Here is a 26,066-nt window from a genome sequence, read left to right as displayed (position 1 = left end):
TGGGCTGGAGAAAGGTGTTGCACATTTGGGAGCCAAGACTTCTTGTTTATTTTTGAACTTTGTTTTGTTACAAATGTGAAGTTTCACACTCAAAATTGCAGCAAGTACCCTCTGAGCAACACAGTACTCATTCAGCATCCTTGGGGCGAGGAGCTGACGAGCGCTGGGATTTCCTGCTGCGCCGGGGTCCAGGCCCCTGCGATGGCGCGAAACACGTCGCAGAAACAGGCTACACTGAGCTGGTGAGATGGCTGGGGCAGGTGTGCGCGGCCCCTGCGCAGCCAGGGCTCGGCTGCGGCCCACGCGGGGCTTCGCAGCAAAGACGTGAGCTCGAGCATCGCGGCTAAGCGCGCCCGCGAGCCCACAGGAGAGCCGGGAGTGCTCCTAGCAGCCTGGGTTCCGCTGGTGGCCAGCGGAAACCAGGGGGTCTCGTCTAGGTCTCTCTGTTCTGCATCCGTCTTTCACCTTGTATTAAGGTCCACAACCCCTGTCTCCTTTGGCTGTCCAAACTCTGCAAGAGACTCAGCTTTCAGGATCTCTTTCATCCGAACCTGCCTTGAACTTCTGTTGGGATTTGCCACACCATGTGCCAGTCTGTGCCAGGTGTTTTTGAAAAATATTTATTGTGTTAAGGCGATTTTTAATGTTTTTTTTTCGTGTGTGTGAGCAAATAAAAGACACTGCATCAGTCTGGGTTGAAGCTATTTTATGTATTGCTTCTGTACGGCTGGCTGGATGCCCTTTCCCTTCCCCTCCTCTTTTACACGGCGGAGCACGCAGAGATGATTGATGGCATGTCACCAATAAACTGTCAAAGTCTGGAGCAGATTAATGACTAAGAAACGCTGGCCTATTCCCCTTCATATGGGATTGTTTGAAGGAGGGCTCATATTTTACCAGGACTGATATCCTGCATCTCTGGATCCCCCCAGTCAGGAGTTGAAGGATGGGATTCATACCCGAGCTCCGAGGGTGATGGCCACAAGCAGCCAGACTGGGCTTTGGGACAACCACTCACCTTTCACTTGACCAACCCGCCGCTGCCCGGGGCCTGTTTTTCCACTCAGGCCACTGTCCTCTGTGCAGGTGTGGATCTGTGCCAGCAGTTAATGTTTATACCATTTTGCGTCCTTGCAGACACAACGAGTTACAGAGCAGGTGCCAGGATCCCTGGTTTGTCCCTAGTTTCCAGCCGGGGGACACCGGTGCTGCTCACTGGATTTAGGGAGGCCTCTTGGTGCCCGGGCTGGCGGATCCGCAGGGGATGTCTGCCTTGGCCTGCACCTCCGTTACCTGCTGCAAAGCAGGAGAGCAGCGTGGCAGCTACCGGGATTCGCGCCTGCCCTAAGTTATGGGTGTAGAAATGCTAGGAATGCAATTCAGAAGAGAAATTTAATCAAAGCCTAGTCTAAGTTCTGGGGAAAAAAATCAGACCCAGAGTGTGGTTGTTCCCTACCTTTTCTTGAGGGTGGCCGTTGCCAGCATTTCATAATCAGCTATTCTGGTCCAAGCAGATACTTCAGCGTTGTTGTTTGTGCAGGCCCCAGCAGCGGTCCCCATTGCCAGGCTGCACCGAGGCAAGGAGGACGCTGTTGACGCCAGCGTATCTGCGTGCACCGGGAACGTGGCGCTCGGGAGCGCTGCTCCCGGGGCCGGAATGACTCTGTTTTTCTGATTATCCCAGGAGCAGCTTTTCTTCAAGGGGAGCCTCTTTTTAGTGGTTCTGGTCTCAAGTCTGTGGCTAACCAGCTAGAAGGTGGTTAGGGGCGATTAAATTCCTCTCAACGCAAGGGCCTTTCTGTGTGTGGTTAGAAATCAGAGCTACTGGTCGTTTTCTCACGGTAGTTTAATCTGTAACATAATAGAGAAATCCGGATGTTTTAGTCTCGCAGGGTGTCGCTTGCTGATCCGCTGCAGCCGTTTCCTTCTCCATCCTCCTGACGGAAAGACCTGCGTGGCCTCGGGGACAACTTTCCCCAAGGGCTTTTCAGATGCGCTGACCTCCCTACAGCCTCCGCGCCTCCCCCTTCCCTTTCCTCTCCCGCCTGGACAGCAGTGGGTTGGCGAGTTGGAGCCTGCTTGTCTATTAAAAAAAAAAAGGCTGTGTAACCATTAATGATTTGTTTTTGTGGCCGGGAGCCACTGTGCTACAGGACTTTGCTCTGATGGTGCTTTCACAAGAAAGAACTAATTTGCCTAACTTTATTAATTCCAGTTTGTTTTAAGTTTGCTCATTAGTAATTTCATGCAAGATGCTTCAGCTGAAGAGGCCATGTCAGGACAAGGAAGAGCAGAGGGAAAGTGCCAGGAATCATTAGTGTTTATTAACCACTGCACTCATCAATCTCGACTAGGAGCACAGCCCATCCGTTCTGGACTGGTAGACTGAGATACAGAAATATCATCAAGAGCAGAAAAATGCTTATTTTCAGGTCAGGCCATAATGCAGAGGCTTTCAGACCCCTTCCCCCTGGCAACCACCCCATCACCCAATATTGTCTCATTTAAGCCAGTCCCATCACAGACTAGCACAGCGCACAGCAGCCTTGCAAAAGGAGGGAGTCTTGCCCCAGCCAGCCATAATATCAATTAACAAATACCGTCTTTTCATCTCAAGTAAACATTACTGAAAGGTTAAGTGTTGTTACGAAGGGTTTCTTGTTGTTGTTTTAATTGCTTTTCAAATTATTAAATGATTAATACTTACGTACTTTGCTGGATCAGTCCTGGCACTCTGTGCTGGCAGTGTGTACCTCTCCCAGCAGTTTGTGAAATACTAGAATTGAAAGGGTTTTTGTTGTTGTTGTTGTTTTTGTTTTTCCCTGATTAGCTAAAGAGTTTAAGAAGTGATTTCAGCAACTACAGGGCTGGTGACTCAGAGCTTTCTGAGCGGTGAGTCAGGGCTGAATGAATGCCCCGAATCACTGGAGGGGGGGCAGTGATGCATCTGCCAGGTTTCTAATGGGAATCATAGCCCCTTCCCAGACCACTTGTGGTCATTAAAGATCACATTTCACTTTGAGATGCTTTTTCTTGCATCTTACCCAAATGGCAACTTGAGTAGTTGCATTCAGCTCACTAAAATATCCCTGTGGTTTAGTTGGAGAAATTGTTTTCCTTCCCCTCTTAAAAGCTTTGCTATGTAGTGTTGTGGTCCTGCCATAATACATGCTGTATAATCTATAGAGAACTACAAAAAAAAGGGAGAAAAAAAAAAAAAAGCAAGTCTAGAAAGTGCTGCTCAGTTATCTGCCATCTACTCTGCTGCAGAGATTTAGGAGAAAGGGAAGATCTTGGGGACCCAGTTCAGCATCGCGTCCCGCCGCCAGCCTCTTTGCCACCCTTGCGACGTGTGTGACAAGCCCTGTCACACTGCACAGGCAGCATTGCTACATTTGCTCTGCACGTGCACGTCGGTGCACAAGGCAGAGTGCCACGTGTCGGCTCGCAGACATAAGGTCTTTGGCAATGAGCATGGTAGGCTTAGCGTTATGGTGCCACAGCCTAGAAACACGCAATAAATTTAAAACACAGCATGGATGTTCAGACAGATTGTGTGTGTCATGGCTTTTTGTGGAAAAGATTGAGGTATTTTATGGGGAAACCGTTTTATTGGCTGACATTCCGTGATAGAGGGGATGGAAAGAGATTGCAGTTTAATTAAAATTCTAATCCCAAGTTTGACAATTTTTCTTGCCAGGTCAGCAGCCTGCATGTTCTGTTTGTGATTCTCACGAATTAAATGGGCTGACAGTCATCAGCTTCCCCCGAAATGCCGGCAACTCCAGCTAAAAAATTAGCAAACATCAATATGTCATGCAGCAGTATGTTCCACCGACATACATACAGAGGCCTTTTCATAAGCTCCAATTTATTCCGCTGCTGCTGGTGATTAAACACAAGTGGGAGAGGAAAAAAAAAGACAAAATCCACCTTTTTATTCTCTCGGAAGTCACATTTCTTATCCTGTGCTGCTGCAATCTCACCTGCTCGTCCCTGTTTTGCAGGTAGTTAAATAGTGTTGCCCCAGAGGCAGCGCCGACTTCCCCAGCCATGAGGCTTCCCCTGCTCTGCGCCTGGGTGATGCTGACGAGCCTGGGCCTGAGCGGAGCCGTCAGCTTCCCCGAGGACGAGGACCCCATTAACGTCGTGGACTACCACTGTAAGCAACTGCAAATGGTGCCAGCCACCCGGGAGAAAGCTCTAATGCAGGTTTGGGGGGTTTGGGGTTTTTTTTTGCCTTGAGTAGCTAAAAAAAAATGTTTCCCTTGAAATGTGTTTACTGGCTTTGTATCGTTAATAGAGCACTTAATCATTTTCTTAAAAAAGCAATCAGAAATACAGCAATAACTTCAGGAAAAAGAACATTTGCTGACATTAGCCATCTTTTTTTTTTCATTTATATTCAAGACATTACTCAAGGAATTTAGTTTAAACCCTTCTACACCTAGTATATACAGCTAATCAATGCCATATATTGATTCTTTAGCTCTATAATCCTGAGTGATGGTGTAGCCCATTTTTACTTGCAGATTCAAGGCAATATCCAGTATTTAGAGGACGCCCTTCAGGCAATGAATCTCAGCACAGACTGGACTTCCAACTGATGTTGAAAATTCGAGACACACTTTATATCGCTGGCAGGTAATTTTCCTTTAGTCAGTTCATTAGATAAAAATTCTTTTCTATCCTGGTTTTGCATTAATGTGTAAAATTCATTTAGAAAAATCTGCAGAATATGACAAAAATTAGAATGGGAGGAGGACTTCCTAGAGAAATATGCCATGTCTGTGGTCAGTGCATGAAAATTGGATTTGAAGGCTGCAGTTACTGCAGTTATGCTAAAACCAATGATCAAATACCCTTTTCCCTCGTTACTGATAAAAGAGCTCTGATAAAAACCTCTCCTGATCATTTTAAACTTGCACTGACACATCAGGGATGTAGGAATAAGGCTGAAACACTTCGATATTTACAGTCTGGGTTGTGCTTCAGTAGTAAGGAAAGACAAGAGCTGGGTAACTGGAAAGTAAAGATGCTTCCTGAGGACCACAACAACAAAAAATATCTCCTACCGCCCAAGCTCAACCTCCTCCTGCTTTTGTTGAAAAAAGGAAATCTGTATGGGTTTCAAAGATATTTCTTGTCTATCAAAACAACCTATAAAAATAGATTTATCTTATCAAAGTAAGTCCAATAGATTAATAAATACCCCTGTATCTTTTTATTCCCTTTGCAAACAGGGATCAAGTTTACACTGTAAACTTAAATGAAGTTCCAAAATCAGAAGTTACTCCAAGCAAGGTGAGTTAGGTACTGGGGCGAAGGAGGTGGTAAGGAAAGGTTTATTTGTTGTTGTTATTATTATTATCATTATTACTAAGATTTTTGTGGAGAGTCAGTCATTTCCTTTTCTTGTTTGATTTAAGCAGAAATTAACATGGAGATCAAGGCAGCAGGACAGAGAGAACTGTGCTATGAAAGGCAAACATAAGGTAAGTTTATCCTATACACTGTAAAGAAAAAGACACTAATATCATGTATGTGAAATCTTATGTCTTACTCTCTTTTCAGGATGAATGCCATAACTTCATTAAAGTCTTCGTTCCAAGAAACGATGAGATGGTGTTTGTCTGTGGGACAAACGCGTTTAATCCTATGTGCAGATACTATCGGGTAAGAACATTGGGTGTCCTAAGTGTGTCATTAATCTGTGTCTTAAGCATGTCATAAGTGTGTCATTAATCTGGTGCTGCTTTTGCTTGTGCTAATTGTGCTATAGCAAGAATATCCAGGGTGATTCTATGGAGAATGCTTCAAGGTGAGATTAAAAACAGACAGAAGCCAATGGGCCAAATTAAGTTTTGGAAGAAAACAGTATTATGCTCTTGTGGCACTGTACAAAACAGAAATGACACTACTACCCTTTTTTTTTTTTTCTCTAGCTGAGCACCTTGGAATATGACGGGGAGGAAATTAGTGGTCTGGCAAGATGCCCGTTTGATGCCAGACAAACCAATGTCGCCCTCTTTGCTGGTAAGAAGTTTCGCTTGTAATGAGTCTAAATGATTAATGACACCAAAGGAACCAGAGGGCTTTTAAAGAAAGCTTTGAAAAGCTAAAGGTGTCAAGGTGCCTCTGATCCTAAGTTTTTTAAATGGCCTCCAAAGGATTAGAAGCTGAACTGTTAATAAATAGGTTAGAGCAATTTAGGGAAGAGTGGCAGTAAAAAAAAAATGGGAAAGAATACAGGTTCTCTGTATTATTAAAGGCCTTTTAATACCACATTTCAACTTCCATTTTAGATGGAAAATTGTATTCAGCAACAGTAGCAGATTTCCTGGCAAGTGATGCTGTTATTTATCGCAGCATGGGGGATGGATCTGCCCTAAGAACAATAAAGTATGATTCCAAATGGATAAAAGGTAATTTGGGGGTTGGGAGGAGGGGTGTTTGCCGTGTGTACCAGAGCTCTGTTCTGTGAGCAGAATCGCAGCGGTGCTGGGGGGCAGGTAATTCACAGCCAGCATCTTCACCCATGTGCCACAACATCGGTGTGTATGTGGCTTTTGATACAGTATGATCATAGTAAGAAAGCAATTTAATGCCCATAAAGCAAAATCTTCGTTAAATGCATCAGTGAATGAATCTGCAGTAACAAAGCCCCTAGCTGAAATGCAATCCCTCTGAGGCCCTTTCAGAGTCCATTAGCCAACCTTAAAGACTCTGAGCTCGCTTAGGCTCGAAAGCGCCCGCGCTCGGAGAGCCCGAGCGTGGTGGGACGGGAGGGAGCCGCAGCGGCAGGGAACTGTGCAGGGGCCACCAAGGCGCCTGGGGTCTTCTGCCCAGCAAACCCTTCCATGAAGTAACCTTCTCTTTGCTCTCTCTTACAGAGCCACATTTCCTCCATGCCATAGAATACGGGAACTATGTTTATTTCTTCTTTCGAGAAATTGCTGTAGAGCACAATAATTTAGGCAAGGTAGGTGTCATCACAGTAAGCTGTCACGTAGCCGTGAAGTCTTATCAGAATGAGATCTACCGGAAGCAGCTTCAGTAACAAGCATAGTTTGCAATATAAACCGGGGATCATTAGTTTTCCCATCATTATAATTTACGGGAAAAAAAAAAAAAAGAGAGCAGTCTTCAACCATAAAGTTGTTTGTACTTTCTCCGCCTTGTTGTTAAGAGAGTTCTCTACAGGTATCTTTTAATGCTGCTGTTTCTTTAGCACTTGTGGAAAGTCGTGGATTTGTTTTTGTATTTCATGCTTATTAAAGAAAACAGGGAGCAACAGAAAACACCACAGAAGAGGGTTTCAAAGAAGGTTCTCTCATGTTGCTAGATATTGAATAATTCAGTCATACCAACACAGCAGATAATCCTCTTGCCTCACCATGGAAGGCTATTCTATAATAAATTATTCACTCCTTTACATGTGGTTAATTAAACTCTTTAAATCTCACTAACAATATGATTTTGATGAGGGAAGAAAAGGTAGGGCCAAGCTGGAGGAGCTGCATTTGCTTGGTGATGCATTAAGATGCCCGTGTGCTAGCAGCTAAACGTTGTTTACTTTCCTCCTGTCCATGCAGATAAATGGCAACTATCTTCCTGTTAACAAAATTATCCTCAGCGTGTTATTAACAGCCCAGAAACAAGCCCAGCTTTCCTTGCAGCTCTCAAGCCTTCCTCTCTTGTTCTTTTTTGTCCTTGGCAGGCTGTGTATTCCCGGGTGGCTCGCATATGCAAAAATGACATGGGAGGGTCCCAGAGAGTCCTGGAAAAACACTGGACCTCCTTCCTGAAGGCTCGGCTCAACTGCTCCGTTCCTGGGGATTCATTCTTCTACTTCGATGTGCTGCAGTCCATCACAGACATCATAGAAATCAACGGGGTCCCCACCGTCGTCGGTGTGTTCACCACGCAGCTTAACAGGTGAGCGCGGCGTCGCGCCGCAGCGAAGGCCTCTCCGGCTCCCGCGGGTGCCGGGCTTGGTGCTATGGCAGCCTGAGTTCCTGCAATGATTTCCCTTGCTCGACAGCATCCCCGGGTCAGCAGTGTGCGCTTTCAGCATGGATGACATTGAGAAAGTCTTCAAAGGGAGATTTAAAGAACAAAAGACTCCTGACTCTGTATGGACGGCTGTACCTGAAGACAAAGTACCAAAGCCAAGGTAAAAAAAAAAAAAAAAAAAAAAAACTCTTGCTCCTGATGCAGTAGTGTTGCCCTTGTAAAGAGCTACCTTAAAACAGCTACAAGCTTGAGTGTCTCATGGGTAAAAACAGAGCCCAGCTTTACACTTCAGCCATACGAATGCTCATTAGTAGGCTGGCTGCTCTCATTAACTAAAATACCAAGAGGAAAAACAATGTTGTTCTCCTTTCAGACCTGGCTGCTGTGCAAAACATGGCCTAGCAGAGGCTTACAAAACCTCCATTGATTTCCCAGACGAAACGCTCTCCTTCATCAAGTCTCATCCTTTGATGGATTCAGCTGTCCCCTCAATCATCGAGGAGCCGTGGTTTACAAAAACACGTGTCAGGTATGGCTTCATTCAGGAAGAACAGATTTGAAAATGGAAACAAGAAAGCATGCTGGTAATTAATGATAGGCCTTTTGGTTTTGGTAGATACAGGTTGACGGCAATTGCAGTAGACCATGCTGCTGGACCCTACCAGAACTACACAGTCATATTTGTTGGCTCTGAAGCAGGAGTAGTACTTAAAATCTTGGCAAAGACCAGATCTTTTTCTTTGAATGACAGTGTATTACTGGAAGAAATTGAAGCTTATAATCATGCAAAGTAAGTACTACCACAACATCTAAAATATTTAGCTCATCTTCTAGTCCTTGGTAGCTAGCTTAAAAAATAATCGTTTTAAAAACAACTCACTATCACCACCACCATCACTTGTTTGTCATTCCACAATGGTTTTTTTGTGTTGGATAACCTGAAAATATTTGGGTACTTGCCATTTTTCATGGGTTGAGTGAACAGTCCAATTCCACTTGAGTGACGTCAGTGACACACTCTAATACTTCTGCAAGTAGATACACTTTTTTCCTGAATATCAAACATCAGAACTATATACTGCTATTAAAGAGAAATGATGTGAGCTTATCTTCAGGGTTTCTGAAGGGTGACCAATAATAGATAAGCCACTTCTAATCATTTTAAACTTGTTTATTCTGGAGCAGAGACTTCTGGAATGGAAGCGTTCCAATTAGGCTCCCTGGGCACTCTGTACAGGACTCCTGTTCTGCTCCCTTGAGATGTTTATGCCAACTGAGAGTACAAAGGAAATGGGATGTGGATTTTTTTTTCCCTACATAGTTCAACAAGATTGTCACGCAGCTGTAAATAAGAGCCAGAAGCCAGCTTTTGATAACCCATAGCACTGTTTAATAATAACGCAGCAAAGACATTTATATATTTAAAATGCTGCATTTCAGAATGTACACAGACAGTAAATCAAACCCTTCCCAGTGGAAGCACTGCACAGAGTACCACAGGTGCTAAAATGAGGGCTTTGCATTAATTCTGCAAAACAGGTGTATCGCTGAGAGCGAGGAGGACAGACGAGTGCTCTCCCTGCAGCTGGACAGGGAGCACCACGTGCTCTTCGTGGCCTTCTCCAGCTGCGTCGTCAGGATTCCTCTGAGTCGGTGCGAGCGGCACGGAGCGTGTAAAAAGTATGTCCTTTCCCAAATCCTTCTTAAGGGAAGGAAGTAAAAGAAAAGCGCCTGAGTTTTGTCACGTTTTGCTCCTGCAAGGTCATGCATTGCTGCCCGGGACCCGTACTGCGGCTGGTTAGACCACGAGGCTTGTGGACGAGTGACGCCAGGCATGCTGTAAGTGTTGCTGCTCAAATTAGCCCAGCATCTCTACCATATGTTTTATAGACCACAAGAGCCTCTATCATACGCCTGTTCCCTTGCACTCAATTAACAAATCTCCCTTCTTTTTAGAGCTGTTATTTTCATGTACTGTCTAGGTAAGGGAACAGAATGCTAAAGTCTGACCTAATTCTAGAATCTCTTCATGAAGATTTGCGTTCAGTGGAGTTTTGCATGTGTGTAAGGCCAAACAGCTCTGTAGGAAGAGCAGTGGAAAGCAGCAAGGTGACAAATCACTGCCTGTAAGCCAAGCAGCTCAGTGCAGTATCCCCTCCCAGGCACACTCATGGCCTGGGTGCATTCAAACGCAAATAAGAAAATACATGTTTTGGACTGGGGAAAGAAGAATTTTGATTCCATACATAAGCTAGGCCAATATAAGCAAATACGATTTTAAAGATTTGATGTCACCTGTGCATTTTGTAAATAATTTTGGTTTGGTTTTTTTTTTTTTTTTTTGTATGTAATTTTATACTAGCTCTTGTACCTCTAAGTTGACTGAATAAATATGTTTCCATTTGTTGCTTCCAGAAGAAAAAATAAAATCACCCTTTGTTTCCCTACCAATACTGTTAATTGCAGGTTCTCTTTGTTTGTTTCATACAACCACAGCACTGGAGGGTTCATCCAGGACGTAGAATACGGCAACACAGCGCAGCTTGGGGACTGCCATGGTAAGACATAGCCACTGCTGCTCTCTTTTACAACGTGCCAGCACTAGTTTGTGGCTGCACTTCACTGTGGATGTTAAATTTATGATGAGCTTGTCAGTAACATGATGAACACATCACCTGGCGTTACTGTGAATGTTCACAAAGCTGAGCTTTTTGGTCCTGGGTGGCAGAGTTTACCTTTCTTCCCATTCACCAATTTACAGCTATTTGGGGGCTACAGCAAAGTACTGACAAATCTGTTTTTTAAAAAACAGTAATATTTTAGTTTTTATTTTCCGTCACTCAGGTTTGAGATCTTTTGCTTTCTTTTTGTTACTTTTCACTGATTACTTGTTCCTTTAATTCTTTTAGAAATTTTGCCTACTACAGCTACACCAGATTACAAAATATTTGGCGGCCCAACATCTGGTTAGTTTTTTTTAATTTTTTTGAATTAATGCCCTTTACTTTCCTTCAGTTCAGCATTTTCAGCCCTTTTTTCCTTCCTTTTGCACAGTTGGCAATCCTCCATTTTTGTGCTTTTACTCATATTCCCACTGATGGTCAAGATAGTCAGACTCTTCTCACTCAGCACTTCACCCTGTGTAGTCGCATGTTAACAGCTCATTATTTATTGAGACATCTTCTATTAAAGAGCCTGATTAACATAGATGACATCTTCACTGCACGAAAGTCCACTAAGCTTTACTCTTATCCCCAGCCATGCATTTGTGAATGCCCCTATTGGTCATCTCTAGTAGATGAATGGCAAAATATCATCATCTTCCTTCTTTCCTCTCCTTTTCCCCTTTCCTTCTTTCCCAGCAAACCTTTTGCACAAATACACATTTCCTAAAATGTGTATTTCTACATTTTTGAAATGTTTTAAGGAGTTTGTGCTAATGGAAGTACTTCAACATCACGAATTTTGTAGCTGAATGAGGACTTGTGTAGACAAAGCTGGATTAGAAAACTTGATGCCTTGCTGTCAGATGGACTTTTACATCCTTTGTCAGTGGTTTTTCCAGCAGTGTTTCCATTCTCAGCCCCTGCTGTTCAGGGGGACAGGACCCAATGCTCCTCTGTTGAACTCAAAAGCAGAACTTGTAGTGACTTCAACAGGAGCAAGCCCCAGCCATTATTTCCCAGCGTTTCCTCCTGGAATGGGATTTCTAGTTTCAAACTGAGGCACGTTTCTGATTGCTAGATCTGAAAAGACTCTACTTGCATGGTGGATTTGTACGAGTGCAACAAAATATTATTTTGTGTTTTGGTTTCTGATAATATTTTCACTTCTGTAGCTTGACAAGAAGTAATATTTGAAACAATTATTTTCCAGATTTATTTACCATAATGTAGGCTAGAGAGTCGTTTAGGAAGGAGTCATTACAGGAAAATGCTAACTTACTTGCATGAATATGTACTGTATCGATTGAGTGTTCAAAGTGATACTTTAGGATACAGGGATAATTGAACCTGATTTTCAAGTCCTGCATTAGCATGCTTTTTGAGTACTCACTTTTCTCAGTCAGATCTCAGGCCACAGACAGTGGTGTCTAAACTGATCTGACCAGCGTACACAAAATGCTACTTTTGTGGGCAGTGTAGACTCCAGCTGTAAACCTGACTGGGGCTGTCTCCTCCTCGTGGCTGTCTCCACCTAGGCCATAGCAATTCCATTCAGCAAATAAACTAAAGCAAATCTGTACAGCTTTGTTCCTTAGTTACAGTATAAAAGAGAAGCTAAAAAAAAAAATCCTTCTCCCCTCTCCAAGGCAGGGACTCACTTGAGCGGGTCCTGGTAGACTGTAATGGCACTCATGGAACTCAGCTGGTTCTCCAGGAGTAACCTGTCATGAGCATGTGTCTTTCCAAGGCTTATTTTTTTTCTTTTTTTTCTTTTTTTTTCCCGCCGAAGATATTTAAAACACAGCAAAATATGTTGTCTCCACTGAACAATATAGCAATTAAGTAGAAAAAATTGTGCTTTTCACCTCCACCAATTGCTCACTGTAACTTTTGCACTGCTTTCATGTTTGACTTCTCTAGCTTTTTGTCTAGCAGCTGTTGATGTTTTAATGTATTTTTTTTTTTACTTAAAGTTTTCAACTGATTGATTTTAATCAGCCCTCTGTACTTCTGGAAAGTGTCGGGGTCACGTCTTACTCTGACATGTAACTCCCATTAAATACTGTCTCCAGCTATAGCTTAGATGTGCCATGAAACACTGAGGAAAGCCTGACTGTAATACACATTAATAAAAATCTGTTTGCCACCACAGACATGGAGTTCTCCTCAGCTTCCATTACCACAATGGCAAGTATCCCAGTTATATCACCTAAAGTGATTGGTTCCTGGAAACCTAAAGTGCCTGGCTCTCGGAAATTTGTAGTTCAAGATGACCCAAACACTTCTGATTTTTCTGATCCATTATCAGGTGTCCCAAAGGGTAAGGCCTTACCAGGGAAAATATATTGCAGCTGAATGGAAACCTGATAGTCTCAGCATTTTCTAAGATTTAAACATAACAGCCATGATTGTTGGGCTACAGTTTATACCCATTTCCTGTGACTATGCAGACAGTGCAATCATGTTGCTCATGCCTATTTATCTGCTGTACAAAGAAGTAAGTGATGCTTAGCACTTATAATGGGAAACAGATAAAAAGTTCAGCCTCTTTTCATGGGGTGCTCCAAAGCTCCCATCAAACTCAACAGGAGTTCTGTATGCATTAAATAATAATAATAATAAAGTAACTTCAGCCTTACCTTCACTTCGATTGTGTAAGTTTCACACCAGTCCAGTTTGGATAAGGCTACTATTGCCTAGGAATAGTTGTTTACAGGCAGTGTCTAAAATAAATATAATGCTTTGGGGTTTGGGAGCAGGAGAGGGGAAATAAATCACAGAACCCACCTTGACAGATCCATGCTATAAGTGGGGGCACATCGGCTGCCATCTGAGTCAGGACACACTGAATTTTTATTCTCTGGTATAGAGCACAAGTTTACGGAGCATCTCAGTGCACACACACACATGCACACAGCTTTTAATCTGAACACTAAGAGAGGCATCTATGACATGCAATTCACCTTTCTGTAGGCCATTCTTTCAGCTAAGAGAGACTCAAATTAAAGATTTCAGTTCAACTGAACAGTGCTGCCGTCAGCTAGAGGAACCAAAGCTTCCAATCCCAGAGCCAAAATTTAAAGCAAGTCTTTACCAGCACACAGAGCAGCCGGATGACAGACATGTTTGCACAATTCTGTATTTGCTGAAAAATCTCACCTGCTAAAAACCATTCCTGTTTTATTACCATTCACCAAAACATATCAGGTTTCCTATCAGCCATTATGGCAGTGCATTTGTCATTTTAATTTGTTGACGTTGTTTTCCATTTTGCTTTGTTTAAATTTTTGCTATCACTTGCTCTTGGTTCTCAGTCATATTTTGTGCCATAGCTGCTAGTGAACTTTATACATGATTTTTTTTTTTTCTTCTTCTGCACAGTGCCACTAAAACCTATAACCCTGAACATTAACACTGGTCAAAGGCCTTGCCACTAACAAAAGCAAATCTGTTCCTTCACTCTTGCGCTTTCATTTTAACATCCTTTGGGATAGTTAACAACAGAATTACTTTCATTAAAAACTAACATAGTCTTAGCTGCAAGAAATATGTCTGTGGTTGCGCTATAAAATCTCAAAAAACAAAGGGAGCCTGTATTAATATGTGAAGCACAAACTAATCCAATATTCAACCTCTTGGTCTAAGCTGAAAGTTTTCTAAATTTTAACAATCTCTTATAACATCATTTAACCTTGCAAGGTTTTTAAATGATGTGCCAGTGTGTATGATCACTATGGACTAAAAAGAGAAGAAAAAATTAGTGCTTTAATAGAATAACATAGTATTGAATTTTAAGAATTATATGCTTACATAATACAAAATGTACCTCTCCAAGGCTAGCAAACTATATGTTCTGCACAGTATCATATTAACACGGTTATAACAACACAGTATGTGTGTTATTTTTATGCAACATTTGCGTAATATTTTCTCTCTTTTGATACTGATTTATGAGTTGGGTAGGAAATTGAGAAAGAAATCCATCCGTGAGTTATTAATTGTTGTCTGGCCAAATAACACCTTCTAACCTCAATTTTCTAGCAGAAATCATTAGTGCTAACAACATGCAAGCCCCTATTTGTGAGCCTTAAAGGAGATTTGGGGACAGACTAAACCAATAGAGTATACTTTATAACCAAGTATAATATAAGAAGTGAAGCACTGACAAGCATTCCTCATTAGCAAAGAAAATGGGAAACCTTCATGTGGACAGATACTAACATAGTACCTTTTATGTGTAAAACTATTACCATTCACCAGTGCTTTAGATGGCAGAATCCTACTGAGTTAAGCTAACGCAAGGTGCAGAGCTCTTAACTTGCCCTGAGTAGCTGCTGCTGCCCTCCCCGAGGCAGGCTGCCTGCTTCTGAAATGAGCACTGGGAACTGCGTGGTCATTTATCATATACTGTGTGTCTTTTGCAGGTGTAAGGTGGGAAGTGCAATCAGGAGATTCCAACCAAATGGTACATATGAATGTCCTAATCACTTGTGTCTTTGCTGCTTTTGTCCTGGGAGCCTTTATTGCGGGAGTGGCTGTTTACTGCTACCGGGATATGTTTGTACGGAAATCCAGAAAAATACACAAAGATGCAGAATCGGCCCAGTCCTGCACTGACTCCAGCGGGAGTTTTGCCAAACTGAATGGGTTGTTTGATAGTCCCGTCAAGGAGTATCAACAAAACATCGATTCACCCAAGCTCTACACAAACCTGCTGACTAGCAGAAAGGAGCTGCCACCCAACGGTGATACGAAGGCCATGATGATGGACCCTCGGGGCCAGCCTCCCGAGTTAGCCGCGCTGCCAACCCCCGAATCTACACCCGTCCTTCAGCAGAAGACCATGCAGGCTATGAAGAGTCAGTCGGACAAAGCGCATGGCAACCTCAACGCCTCGCGAAAGGAAGCCCCGCTAAAAAGCCCTCAGTTTTTTCCTTCCAGTCCTCCACCCCATTCTCCTCTAAGTCACGGACATATTCCCAGCGCCATCGTCCTTCCCAACGCGACCCATGATTACAACACGTCGTTCTCAAATTCTAACGCACACAAGGCAGACAAAAAGATGCAACATATTGATCACCCACTTACAAAACCATCCAGCAAAAGAGACCACAGGCGATCTGTTGATTCCAGGAACACCCTGAATGATTTTCTGAAACACTTAAATGAACCTAGTAGTAATCCCAAAGCAATTATGGGAGATATTCAAGTGGCCCACCAGACTTTAATGCTGGATCCAATGGGAAATATGTCTGAGATCCCACCTAAAGTTCCCAACAGGGAGGCATCTTTATACTCTCCTCCCTCGACGCTCCCACGGAACAGTCCCACCAAGCGGGTGGACGTTCCCACCACGCCTGGAGTACCCATGACCTCTTTGGAAAGGCAAAGAGGGTATCACAAAAATTCCTCACAAAGGCATTCTATATCTGCCCTTCCTAAAAACTTAAACTCACCAAATGGTGTTTTGTTATCCAGACAGCCTAGTATTAACCGTGGTGGGTACATGCCCACCACGGCAGGCACAAAGATGGACTACATGCAAGGGACGCCCGTCAGCGTCCACCTGCAGCCTTCTTTGTCCAGGCAAAGCAGTTACACGAGCAACGGCACCCTTCCTCGCACAGGCATAAAGAGGACACCCTCCCTAAAACCCGACGTGCCCCCAAAACCCTCGTTCGTTCCTCAGACCACTTCAGTCAGACCACTGAACAAATACAGCTACTAGGACTTGTCTGTGCTAGGAAGGAGCGTGGCATCGACCTGTGTAGGTTGTGAGATGCTCTTTGTTGTGGGAGACACGTAAGACAGAGACTTGCTTGTAATTAAAAAGAACAAAGTGGCCAAAGAAACTGTCTTTACTTCAGCAACATCTGTGTCTTGCCACCATGGAGCTATAGCAAGACTTTGTGCACTTGCTAGGAGCAAGCAAACAGGAAACAAAGGAAAGTGCTGGTCATTACATTTCTTTTGTTTGGAGCTAAGGAGACATGTAGCACAATGGGGTGGGGGCTACTTTACTGTTCTAAATAGCTGAAAAAGTTCCTGGAAAAAAATTCTGTGAGCAAATACTTGAAAAATGGGTTCCATTTTAGACTGCCGTTAAACGTGGTCCTTCCCATTAAATGTGAACATTTTAGTATGTATGCATTCACCTTGCCTCTTGCACAAATGTCAGAAAATGGAAATGTCTCAATGACTATCTGAGTTAATAATCGATTTGCTGGAATTCAGTCTCTGGCCCAACTGTAGCATTCTTTTTTTTGTTTCTTTTTTGTTTTTCCTGTCCATGTGTGTGGCATTTTGTTGGTGCCACAGATAAAGCTGTGCGTGTGTGTGTGTGTGGATGTGCGTGTGTACTGTACACACTAGGGTGTATTTAGCTTCCCATTGCATCTCTTTTGCTATGGAATTGTTTACATTGAGCATGACTGAAGAAGCAGGCGGCTCCTCCCGGGCAGCCGCGGCGCGAGGCGCCCGGCGAGGGAGCGCGGACGCGGCCCGTCCTCGTCACGCTGCTGCGGTCGGAGCTCTGCAGCGCAACCCCAGCGTTGGGGCTGGCGTGGGGAGCCCTGCTGCCCCCATCCCTGCCTGGCCACTGTGAATCCAGCCCTGCACTTCTCCTTGAGGGCAGCTAATAATCAGCAATTTGCTTGGCAGAGGCCTGTGTCATACCGAAGGTTGTGGGTTTGTTGCATTTAGTAATGCCCTACACTCTGATAGACTCTTGTCAGTAGAAAGGAAGAAACATTAATTGGCCTGGCAGAAGCAGTCTGTGAAAACTCAACAGTAGTGCAATCAATTTGTTTTTGTTGTGTAATGTAAGGTTTTTTTTTTTTTTTTTTTTTTCCAAAGTCATGCAGGTAATGACAATATTCTGTAAATACTATGTGTGAGTTTACCTGAATCTGTGCATTTTGTGCCTTATTCATGCAAATGATAAAAGTACTAAAAAAAAAAAACAAAAAAAAAAACTGTCAAGTGTTCTCACTATAGCACATATTTCCTGAGTGCCAGTGTAAAAAACCCTCTCAACAGCGCCCCAAAAAAAAAAAAAAAGATGAAAGGCAAGAATAATTAACGATAACTAAAGGCAGCCTACAATCCAAGAAGACAGCAGCATTAAATCACCTTGCCATGATAAACATTCCACCCCAGCTCTCCGAAGGATCAAACAGTTATAATGCGAAATCAAATGAGGTTTCTAGGGTAATGGAACACCTGCTGAAGTTGTGTAAGCCATTTAGTAGGTTTTACAGTATCCACTTGCAGCTGATGTTCAACACAGATGGCTATTTTAGCTTGCAAATACAGACTACCACATTGTTTATTGAAGATAACTATAGAAATAACCATGGCAGAGGCATAGTCATGAATTAGTGGGACAAATAACTGCGATGGGTTTCAGAGACCATGGAGACTTATATGATCTGTTTGAAGGGGAGAAAAGGTTAGTCACTGAAAACTGGATCTCTGTTATAGAACAAAGAACAAAGGATAGAAGTAGTCATTTTTTATGGTAAGGCTGTAAGGGACGTTTATTTCCTGAGACCTCTGGATCCAAAAATCAATGATCTCTCTTCCTAAACACTTCTGTCTTGCAACTAAAACACTACAAGATTAATATCTATTAAAAATGTACTCAGTTGTCAAAAGACAAAAACTGATCCGAATTCACTTTACAAATATTAATTCAGACTTGTGTGAAAACAAAAGATAAATGTATGTGAACCCTGATAACCTCCTGTAACATTGTGCTGCCTTGTAGATGGTAATGTGAGTTCTCTCAGTATTTATGTTGAAATTTCTAACATTCAACCTAGTCTTTATTCTGTTAATTTAATAATAAAAGATGCTTTATCCATTTGTGCAAAGGTAAACGCAGATTGTATCTTTTTTAATGGTACGGCATAAAAAAGTAACCCTTAAATGAAGCTGCTCTATACTATAGAGTACTTAACATGTATAGATATCTTGTAAACTTGTATTGTGGATGTGTAAATAATACGTTCTTTGGGTTTTTAACACCGCATGTAAAGTCAAAAATAAAATATTCCAATGTAGCAACTGTGTGGCTTCCCTGTTCCCGAGCAGGCTGGGAGCCGTGGGCCCGAGGCTGCGGCAGGAGCCTCCCGCTGCCCTCGGCCTCCCGAGCTCCATGCAGAACTTCCCGGGAAGCGCCCGGCTCCGGAGCGGGCACAGCGGAGCCGGGGGAGCCCCTAGGACACCTCTACTGTGGCCGGAGCCATCCTTCATCCTTCAGGTGGACTCTGCTTCCTCTGAACCACCTTCTTTTAAGAAAAATACCGCTTTTGTGCAAATACAATACTGTTCTTCAAAGAGAGAGTTAAAGAAATCATTCCTGGCAAAATTAATGGCAAACCTACAGATCATTCCTAAATACTTACTAATGCTTAGTAATTGAAATTCATGTCTCAGACAGATAATAACAGCCCAATAGAAATACACATGCCATATATTTAGTGTGTGCCAACATCACACGTAATTTAAAAATAATCAAGGTAATTTAGTATCACAAAGAAAATATGAAGTATTCTTTTAATTAAAAGTTGATTTTAGATAATGGAGTTTATGCTGTCAAGGTATTAATCACTTGAAATTACTGTGCGTGTTCCAACACTACAACAGCACCTACCTGTATTTTAAATAAATAAAGTACTTCTAGGCATGGGGAAAGTACCTGACACAGTACTGAACAATACCCGGAACTTTTAATGTCCCCGTGTGTATTTCCTGGTGGGCATTCCTCCTGCAGAAGCCGATTCAAATTTCTTTTTTACTGATGTATGTGATCTATTTCATTGGATGCACACAAGAAATGCAGAGTCAAACACCTAGAGCTGCCGTTTGCTGCAAAGCTGTGCTGGGGTCTCTGCTTGAAAATTACCTTGGCCTGTAGCGTGGCGCCGCAGCTCGTGGTGCCCCTTCTGCAAAGGGACAGTAACTCCTGAGGCTCCACTGCCTTGGTCATCTCATTTAGGCCTTAAAGGGTATGAAAAAAGCACAAGTAGTTACTTTAATGGCACACACATATGCAGCCAGGACACCAAGCAGCATATTTTTGAATAGAAATAGCTGTTCTATCCAGAGCTGTATTTTTCCTACCCATTTATTCTAGCCAAGCAAGCATTTTCCACCAGCAGTGTTTTTGGTCTATGTTAAAGCAGCCGGTCGTGCCCCGGAGTCACGCGGGGCTGGACACGGCTCACGGCACCAGTGCTGTGGCCACGGCGTGTCCTGCTGGGTCATGCAGTGGTGGCAAACGCCACAGAGACCTAAGAAGGCCATGGTCAACAGCACTTGGAAGAACACATGTTAAAAAAGCTCTTTTATGGTTTTTTTTTTTTTTAAAAAACCCACAAAGTAGTCTCCTTATCACTAACAGAGCGCGGGACCACAGGAGCCCAAGGCTAAAAGCAGCCTATCTGCAGCTTTGAAACTATTTTGTATCTAATGGTACCAGCGTGGACATCAGCAGCGCCCTCCTGCGCGGGCCCTGCGACCAACTCTGAGGCTGGGCAAGACAGAAAAAAAGGCCATTTCCTCCTCGAATGCTGTCCTGGGCTGAATGGGTTGGCTTCATGTATCCCATAGGTTCCCCGGAATGACAACTCAGCTCTGGAGCCATCGCGTGAGTGGGGCCAGATACCCAGCGTGCCGGGGCGGCCCCAGCCCGAGGCCTTCCCTCTGCTTCCCCTCGGGAGCTCCAGGCACTCCGGGCAGCAGCAAGTCTGAAAGCCAAAGAGCACAAAGGCAAGTTTAAAAAAAAGAAAGAAAGAGGAGAGAAAAAAAAAAAAAACACAACCCTTCAGGCACACAGTGGTGAGATGATTGCAAGAAAAGCAATTTGTAAAGCTGAGAGAAGTTATCTGCGTGACTGTGCGGCCCGCACAAACTTGCGGCCTTTCAAATTGGGGTCGTAAAGCAATCAGAATAGTTAGAAAAATCAGGATGCCTCTGTGCTCATGCCATCTTGCTAATGACTCACTCAGCGACCCTGGGAAGATTATGCAGGGCTTGTTCAGTGAAATAAGCGCTTGGAAGACTGTGTTCCTATTTAGCAAGTTGTTATGTTTGTAAAGTTTTCCTTTTACGGTGGAGTTTTTTTTCACATTTTTTTTCTCTCCTCCCTCTGTGGTTATGAGCACTGGCAAGGACATCTTGCAGGTAAATAAAGTGAGAGTCTTTTCCCTCTGGGAAAAGGTTAGTATTTGCAGGAATGGGGAAGAGCTGGTTGGTATTTCCCCAGGTAGCTATTAATTTCATGGGATGGAAAAATGTTTTTTTAAAAATTGATCAGGAGAAAAAAAAAAAAACCCTCATAAAAGCAGCATCTGGACTTCAGGCGGGATGTGGGAGCTATTCATATAAAAAGCAATACCAAGAGACCCACCTACCAAGACTGCATTTGTTGTTCAAATGTCATCTTTGCACAGTATAAAAGAGTAAAAGAGCAAGAAACCAAAGGCTTTAAGGAGGGGAAAAAATAAGAATAAATATTTAATTAGATTCAGCTTTGCTTAGTGAGCTAGAGATTTTTTTTTTTATTTCGGTTGAATCATACTGAAAAATGCCTGGTGTGGAGGGCCTGACTGGCCAGAGCAGCCAGCGCTGCCTGCAAACATTTCTGTAGACACATTGCACTGGCCTTACACACATCTGAAATTATAATCTGTCCTGAACGCTCGACTGAGAAAAACGTTTCTACTCTGCCCAAAATGAAATTTATTGGAAGCTCTGATTTTATTAGTGCCTTCTGAATCCATCCGATGACCTGATTTATGGCCCGCTCACTTGCTTTTTTCCTACCGTCACCAGCAACTTTTCTGAGCTCTCCTCATTAAAATCCTAACTGGAGCCAAGTCTGTGTCTGATGGCCAAGGCTGCTGACCCCAATGCAGATGCTGGAGGGTGATGCAGCATGAGACACCGTTTGAGAAACCCTCAACGAGACCGAGCGCTCTCTGCAGACGGTCACATCCGCCCCCCACGCGGGCCAGGAGGAGCCGTTCGTGTCACTGCTCCTGCTCCGACTTCAAGGGCAAGGAAGGAGAAAACCCACAGCACAGAGCAGCTAGGAGAACGATGGGCCTATTTATTAAATAAAATAACTTTTAAAAGGGAGCTGCTCTCCTTCCAAGGGAAAAACTTGAATGGTTAAAAAAAACCCAACCCGCGCACGTCGTGGCTGAGTTGGCAAGACTTGGGCAGCACAGACAGTTTTTCCAGGGCTGAGTCCCGCTGCCTTCAACAGAAAAGAGCAAAGGACACTCGTTCCCAACAGAGGCTCTTTCTGCAGGATCCCACCTGGCTGCAGCAGCCACTTTCTGCAACTTTTTCCAGGCACTGACCTTAAGCCCTGGCAGTGGAGGCCCATGAGCTAAGGGCTGGCGCTGGCGCCTCGCAGCAGCACACGAGAGCTCTGGTAAGAACAGAAAGGTGGCAACTGAGTCTTAATTTGGGCCATTTTAAGTCTAGGCTTCCTTCTCACATCTTTGATGGTTCTGAAAGTGCTTGAAAAAAAAAAAAAAAAAACACACATTTTGCTTTATGTGAGCACCCTAGATTGCAAGTGCTCCTTAATGGCTGCTTAAGTGGAACTGCAGCACCGGGAAAGGCCGGATTTTCTCCTGCACAGGAAGAAGCCCGGAGCTGCGGCTCCTCGGAATATTTCCCCCCCAGCTGCAGCCATTCAATGCCCCAAGTGGCCTGTGCAGGGAGAGGAGCAGCCACGGGCTCACAGCAGACCAGGCGGCCACGACCAAGTCTGGAAAACGAGTAGGAATCCTCAGGGGTTCGTGTCAAAATACCACTCGTGCCTTTCCAAATCCCCTCAGCTGTTAGGCCCGGTTAATCCTTGCTCCCTACTCGGCATCAGCCGGGATGGCAGCGGCGACGCGGAACGGGAGGGAGGGCAGCGCACGGCGACGCTCCCCGCACCAGCCAGCTCAGCCCTGGTGCTAGAGAGAGGGTTTCCAACCAAAAGCCACAGGCCCAGGTACCTACTTTAAGCATTTCCAAGCTAAAGTTGTAGAACACGTACTCGGTTTGGGGGTTATTTTCCCAGTTGGATTGCTTTGCTGTTATTGCCGTTGTTTTAAAATTCTGGATTATTATTAAATCTGCAGGTATTTTCCCCCTAGAATATTGCAAAAGTTGACATTAAATGTACTAGCCTGAACTCAGTTTTTTTCTATTTAATAACTTTATGTCAGCCCACCAGGAATACATATTTTTAATTAACCCCAGAGGTTAAATAGAAGTTTACTAAAATAATAATATTTTAAATGAATAATTTGTCTTGGCTTGTTTCAAGAATACTCCATCTTACCCCAATAATCAGTTCAGCTGCAAAGAGATCAATGAGGCCCTTCAATGCACTGAGCAGAAAGTGTGCATTAAAAAGTAGGCAACAAACATGATAGACTGGAGAAGCCAATACAGTCTATTATATTGTTTTGACACTAAATCTATCTGCTAAAAATTCTTGAGGAAAGGTGACTACCCATATAATAACTTTGCCAAATGGAATAATTTGTTAGCACTCCTTGAGCAGACTTCCTGGCATTTAGCCATAAACACTTATCTTCTCTGCTATATCCTCATTACAGAAGAAACCCAAGTTTCAGTTCTGAACCCCAAAACCAGCCTCTGCTGTGTCTTCTCCTCCCGTAAACGCACAAAGCAGGCTACCACTTCCCCACCTATCAAATTACATGTTGTATAGGTTGTCTCTCTGTAGGATTAAGGCCACCGCTTTGTTATTAAGGAGGTTCCAGTCTAAGAGCTCCCCGTGTACAGCCCCAGGCCCACTGTCCCCCCGTTTCCCACTCGGATCGGGCTCACATACCAGCTGCTATTCGTTATCCCCAGGAGTGGTCACTCAAGGCAGTTCACAGCAGGTTATGCTCAAGAGCAAACACTAAATTCAAGGTGATTTAGTGTCAGCCGCACTGAAGTACAAGGAGAACATTAAACCCTCTAGTTATCTCCTCTCTTTCGCTGTAATTACAATGATGGTTTTAGGTCATTAAATATAGCTACCATCACATTCCTATCAATCTCTTAAGCCAAACGTGCAAACCCGCCAAGAAAGGGAGTGAATTTGTGACAGAGCCCCTGACAAGCCGGCAGTGCCGCGCGGCTCCCGGCGGAGCAGCGTTCCCACCTCCATCGCACGCGGCGGAGCCAACGCACCAGCCGAACCGCAGGCTGCAGAATCCCCTCCGCGGAATGAGAGCCCCGGGAGAAGCATCCTGGTTTATTCCCACGATGTTTCTATAGAACAGAAATCACCCAGTGAATTACTTCTGGTCGCGTTGGGCAGGGATTTATCAGCAGCACCGGGGCGGGGGGGGGGGCTCGTCACAGTGTCAGAGTTGTCCTCAGTGGCCCTGTTTTGCTCCTGTTAAGTAAACAAGACCAGCACTCCGAAAAGTTCTCCAAGTAAAGCACTTCTTCATATTAGGTGCCTGACTGGAATAAGCATTTCAATTAGATTCATTAAGGAAGTTATTACTTGTTAATTGAATAGCAACAGTCTGCTAAGGATCACTTATTGAGGTCTAATAAGTACGTAAGAGTGAAATCTACTCCTCATGTAATTCCATCAGCAATAAACTAGTGCAATTAGCTCCTTACTAACAAACTTAAATTGTCAGGAATGTTGAGGCAGATAATTGGCACTTAGGAAGACACCTATAGGAAGTTAGTGCAGTGTCAATTAACATACTTATTAAATGTCCGTTTAAACTCTGAGCAAATAATTGATACCAAAGGGCTGTGGGTTACCTGGTTAACTGCTATTTAATGCTTAAGCTTCCACATTCAGAAAAAAAGAAAAAAAAAAAGTCCTCTGATTGTTCGCTTTTAAGATTCCTAGATATGCCTCACTGCCAGGTGCATAACCTGGGGATTATCTGCAATACCCAACAGCAAGGACTGGGGATGCAGGCTAAGCACCCATGTGTGGGCGACCCGAGGAGATGGAGCTGGTTAATCCAGACTGCCATCTGCTCAGGAACCCCCTTGCTGCTCTCTCTGGCTCCCTCGGACCAAGGACAGGTTACTTGGTGACTCATTTTCAAGGACTTTTTTACTCCTAAAGGTGTGCAACGCATCCGAGGACAAGCTAATCCTGACGCCTGCACCTCCCCACACTTAGTCCCTCAAGCCCCTTCCTGGACGACCCAGAGAAGGTTCATCACAAATCCCTAACACCGGGAAGCCTCATTTTATAGAGGAAAACGTGTAGCACCAAACCAGTAGCTGACTTGCCCATAGGCCACTCAGACAGCCCCGGGGCTCTGGGATCAGCACCGTCCCCAGGAGCCAGGATACATGGATACACCCATGGGCCTGGGAAGCGGGACGCTGCTGCGGAGGGCAGCGCTCGCCATTTTAAGGGCATCTGTGCAAACCAATTTTAGAAACTTCTATTTTAAAACAAGGTCTGCCCTCCCCACACATACATACATACCTTGATCCATCGTGTGGAAATACTTCAGGCTCATCCATTAGAAAGGATTGACAGCATATCCCCTGTCAGTTAGAGGGGGATTTTTTTCCAGCTATGCCAGCAAAGGCCCTTATGTCGGCACAGCTATAATATGAGCAAAAGGGGCGGCGGGAGGGTGATTTTTGCCAATACAGCTTCTTTTACTCAATTGAACGATACAAGCTGTATTTTTCATGCTTTTTTTCCTACTGTAAGCTCCTCCTGCCCTCAGAGTGACTGCACTGTCAGTACAGCTATACTCAGATAACCAGGCTGGAGAAAGGTATCCTCAAGTGCTAGAAGATGCCCAACACTGCCCCGAGCCTGCAGGGCAGGCAGGATGGACGCAGCACAAACCCAGAGCGGTGATGCCTCCTGCATCCAGCTTCTCCAAGCTCCGGAGCAGCGGCAGCCAAACCCTTCCCCCTCCTGCAGCCTCTCCAAGCAGCAGCCCCGCGTTGCGAGGCTGCCTAGAGCACATCCAGCTCCAAAACGACGCGGGCTCCGTGGCCAAGAAAGACTTGCAAAACCTGGCAGCACAGGAAGGACTTTTCTGTGCTGTAGGAATGGAACGAAATGTATTTGCAGGAAAGGTAATCTCAAATAATAAATAATGCAGGAACTCCAAAATACCCTCCAAAGCTCCAGCCCCTTTTTAATTTCATGTTTGAAATGCTGTGCCTTTCCTTTGGACATCCTTTCTCTCTCCACTGCTGCTGATGGTCTGTCATCTTAGACATTTGAATAATTTTTCCCTTTCTCCTGTAACATCTTCCTTGACTACTCCTCATGCATAGCAATGCTAATAACCCTGCAGCTTTCAGCAACATTTTTCTTCCTTTAAATGAGTGCCTGGTTTAATGCAG

General features: G+C 44.1%; 1 protein-coding gene across 7 annotated transcripts; it reads left to right on the top strand.

Moving 5' to 3' along the window:
• Window positions 1-4,020: 4,020 nt before the first annotated feature.
• On the top strand, window positions 4,021-17,136 carry SEMA6D (semaphorin 6D). 7 transcript variants are annotated; one of them, XM_088519433.1, is made up of 18 exons: window positions 4,021-4,162; window positions 4,533-4,644; window positions 5,244-5,304; window positions 5,433-5,495; window positions 5,575-5,676; window positions 5,946-6,036; window positions 6,306-6,425; window positions 6,894-6,982; window positions 7,721-7,938; window positions 8,045-8,176; window positions 8,390-8,545; window positions 8,633-8,806; window positions 9,556-9,696; window positions 9,778-9,855; window positions 10,483-10,574; window positions 10,926-10,982; window positions 12,835-13,002; window positions 15,107-17,136. In XM_088519433.1, the coding sequence occupies exons 1-18, from the start codon at window positions 4,054-4,056 to the stop codon at window positions 16,408-16,410; spliced, it is 3,267 nt and encodes a 1,088-aa protein (XP_088375559.1). In that variant the 5' UTR covers window positions 4,021-4,053; the 3' UTR covers window positions 16,411-17,136. The 7 variants fall into 7 exon arrangements, with proteins under 7 accessions (XP_088375559.1, XP_088396477.1, XP_010210880.2 ...); XM_088540351.1 differs by having other exon boundaries at window positions 4,046-4,162; window positions 8,639-8,806; XM_010212578.2 differs by having other exon boundaries at window positions 4,046-4,162; window positions 10,513-10,574.
• Window positions 17,137-26,066: the final 8,930 nt, after the last annotated feature.

Source organism: Tinamus guttatus, unplaced genomic scaffold, assembly GCF_059628265.1.
Source record: "Tinamus guttatus ecotype Peru unplaced genomic scaffold, ASM5962826v1 Tinamus_guttatus_pri_ptg000004l, whole genome shotgun sequence".
Classification (NCBI taxonomy): Eukaryota; Metazoa; Chordata; class Aves; order Tinamiformes; family Tinamidae; genus Tinamus; species Tinamus guttatus.
The sequence above is the reverse complement of the archived record's forward strand: the minus strand, read 5'-3'. Positions and strand labels throughout refer to the sequence as shown.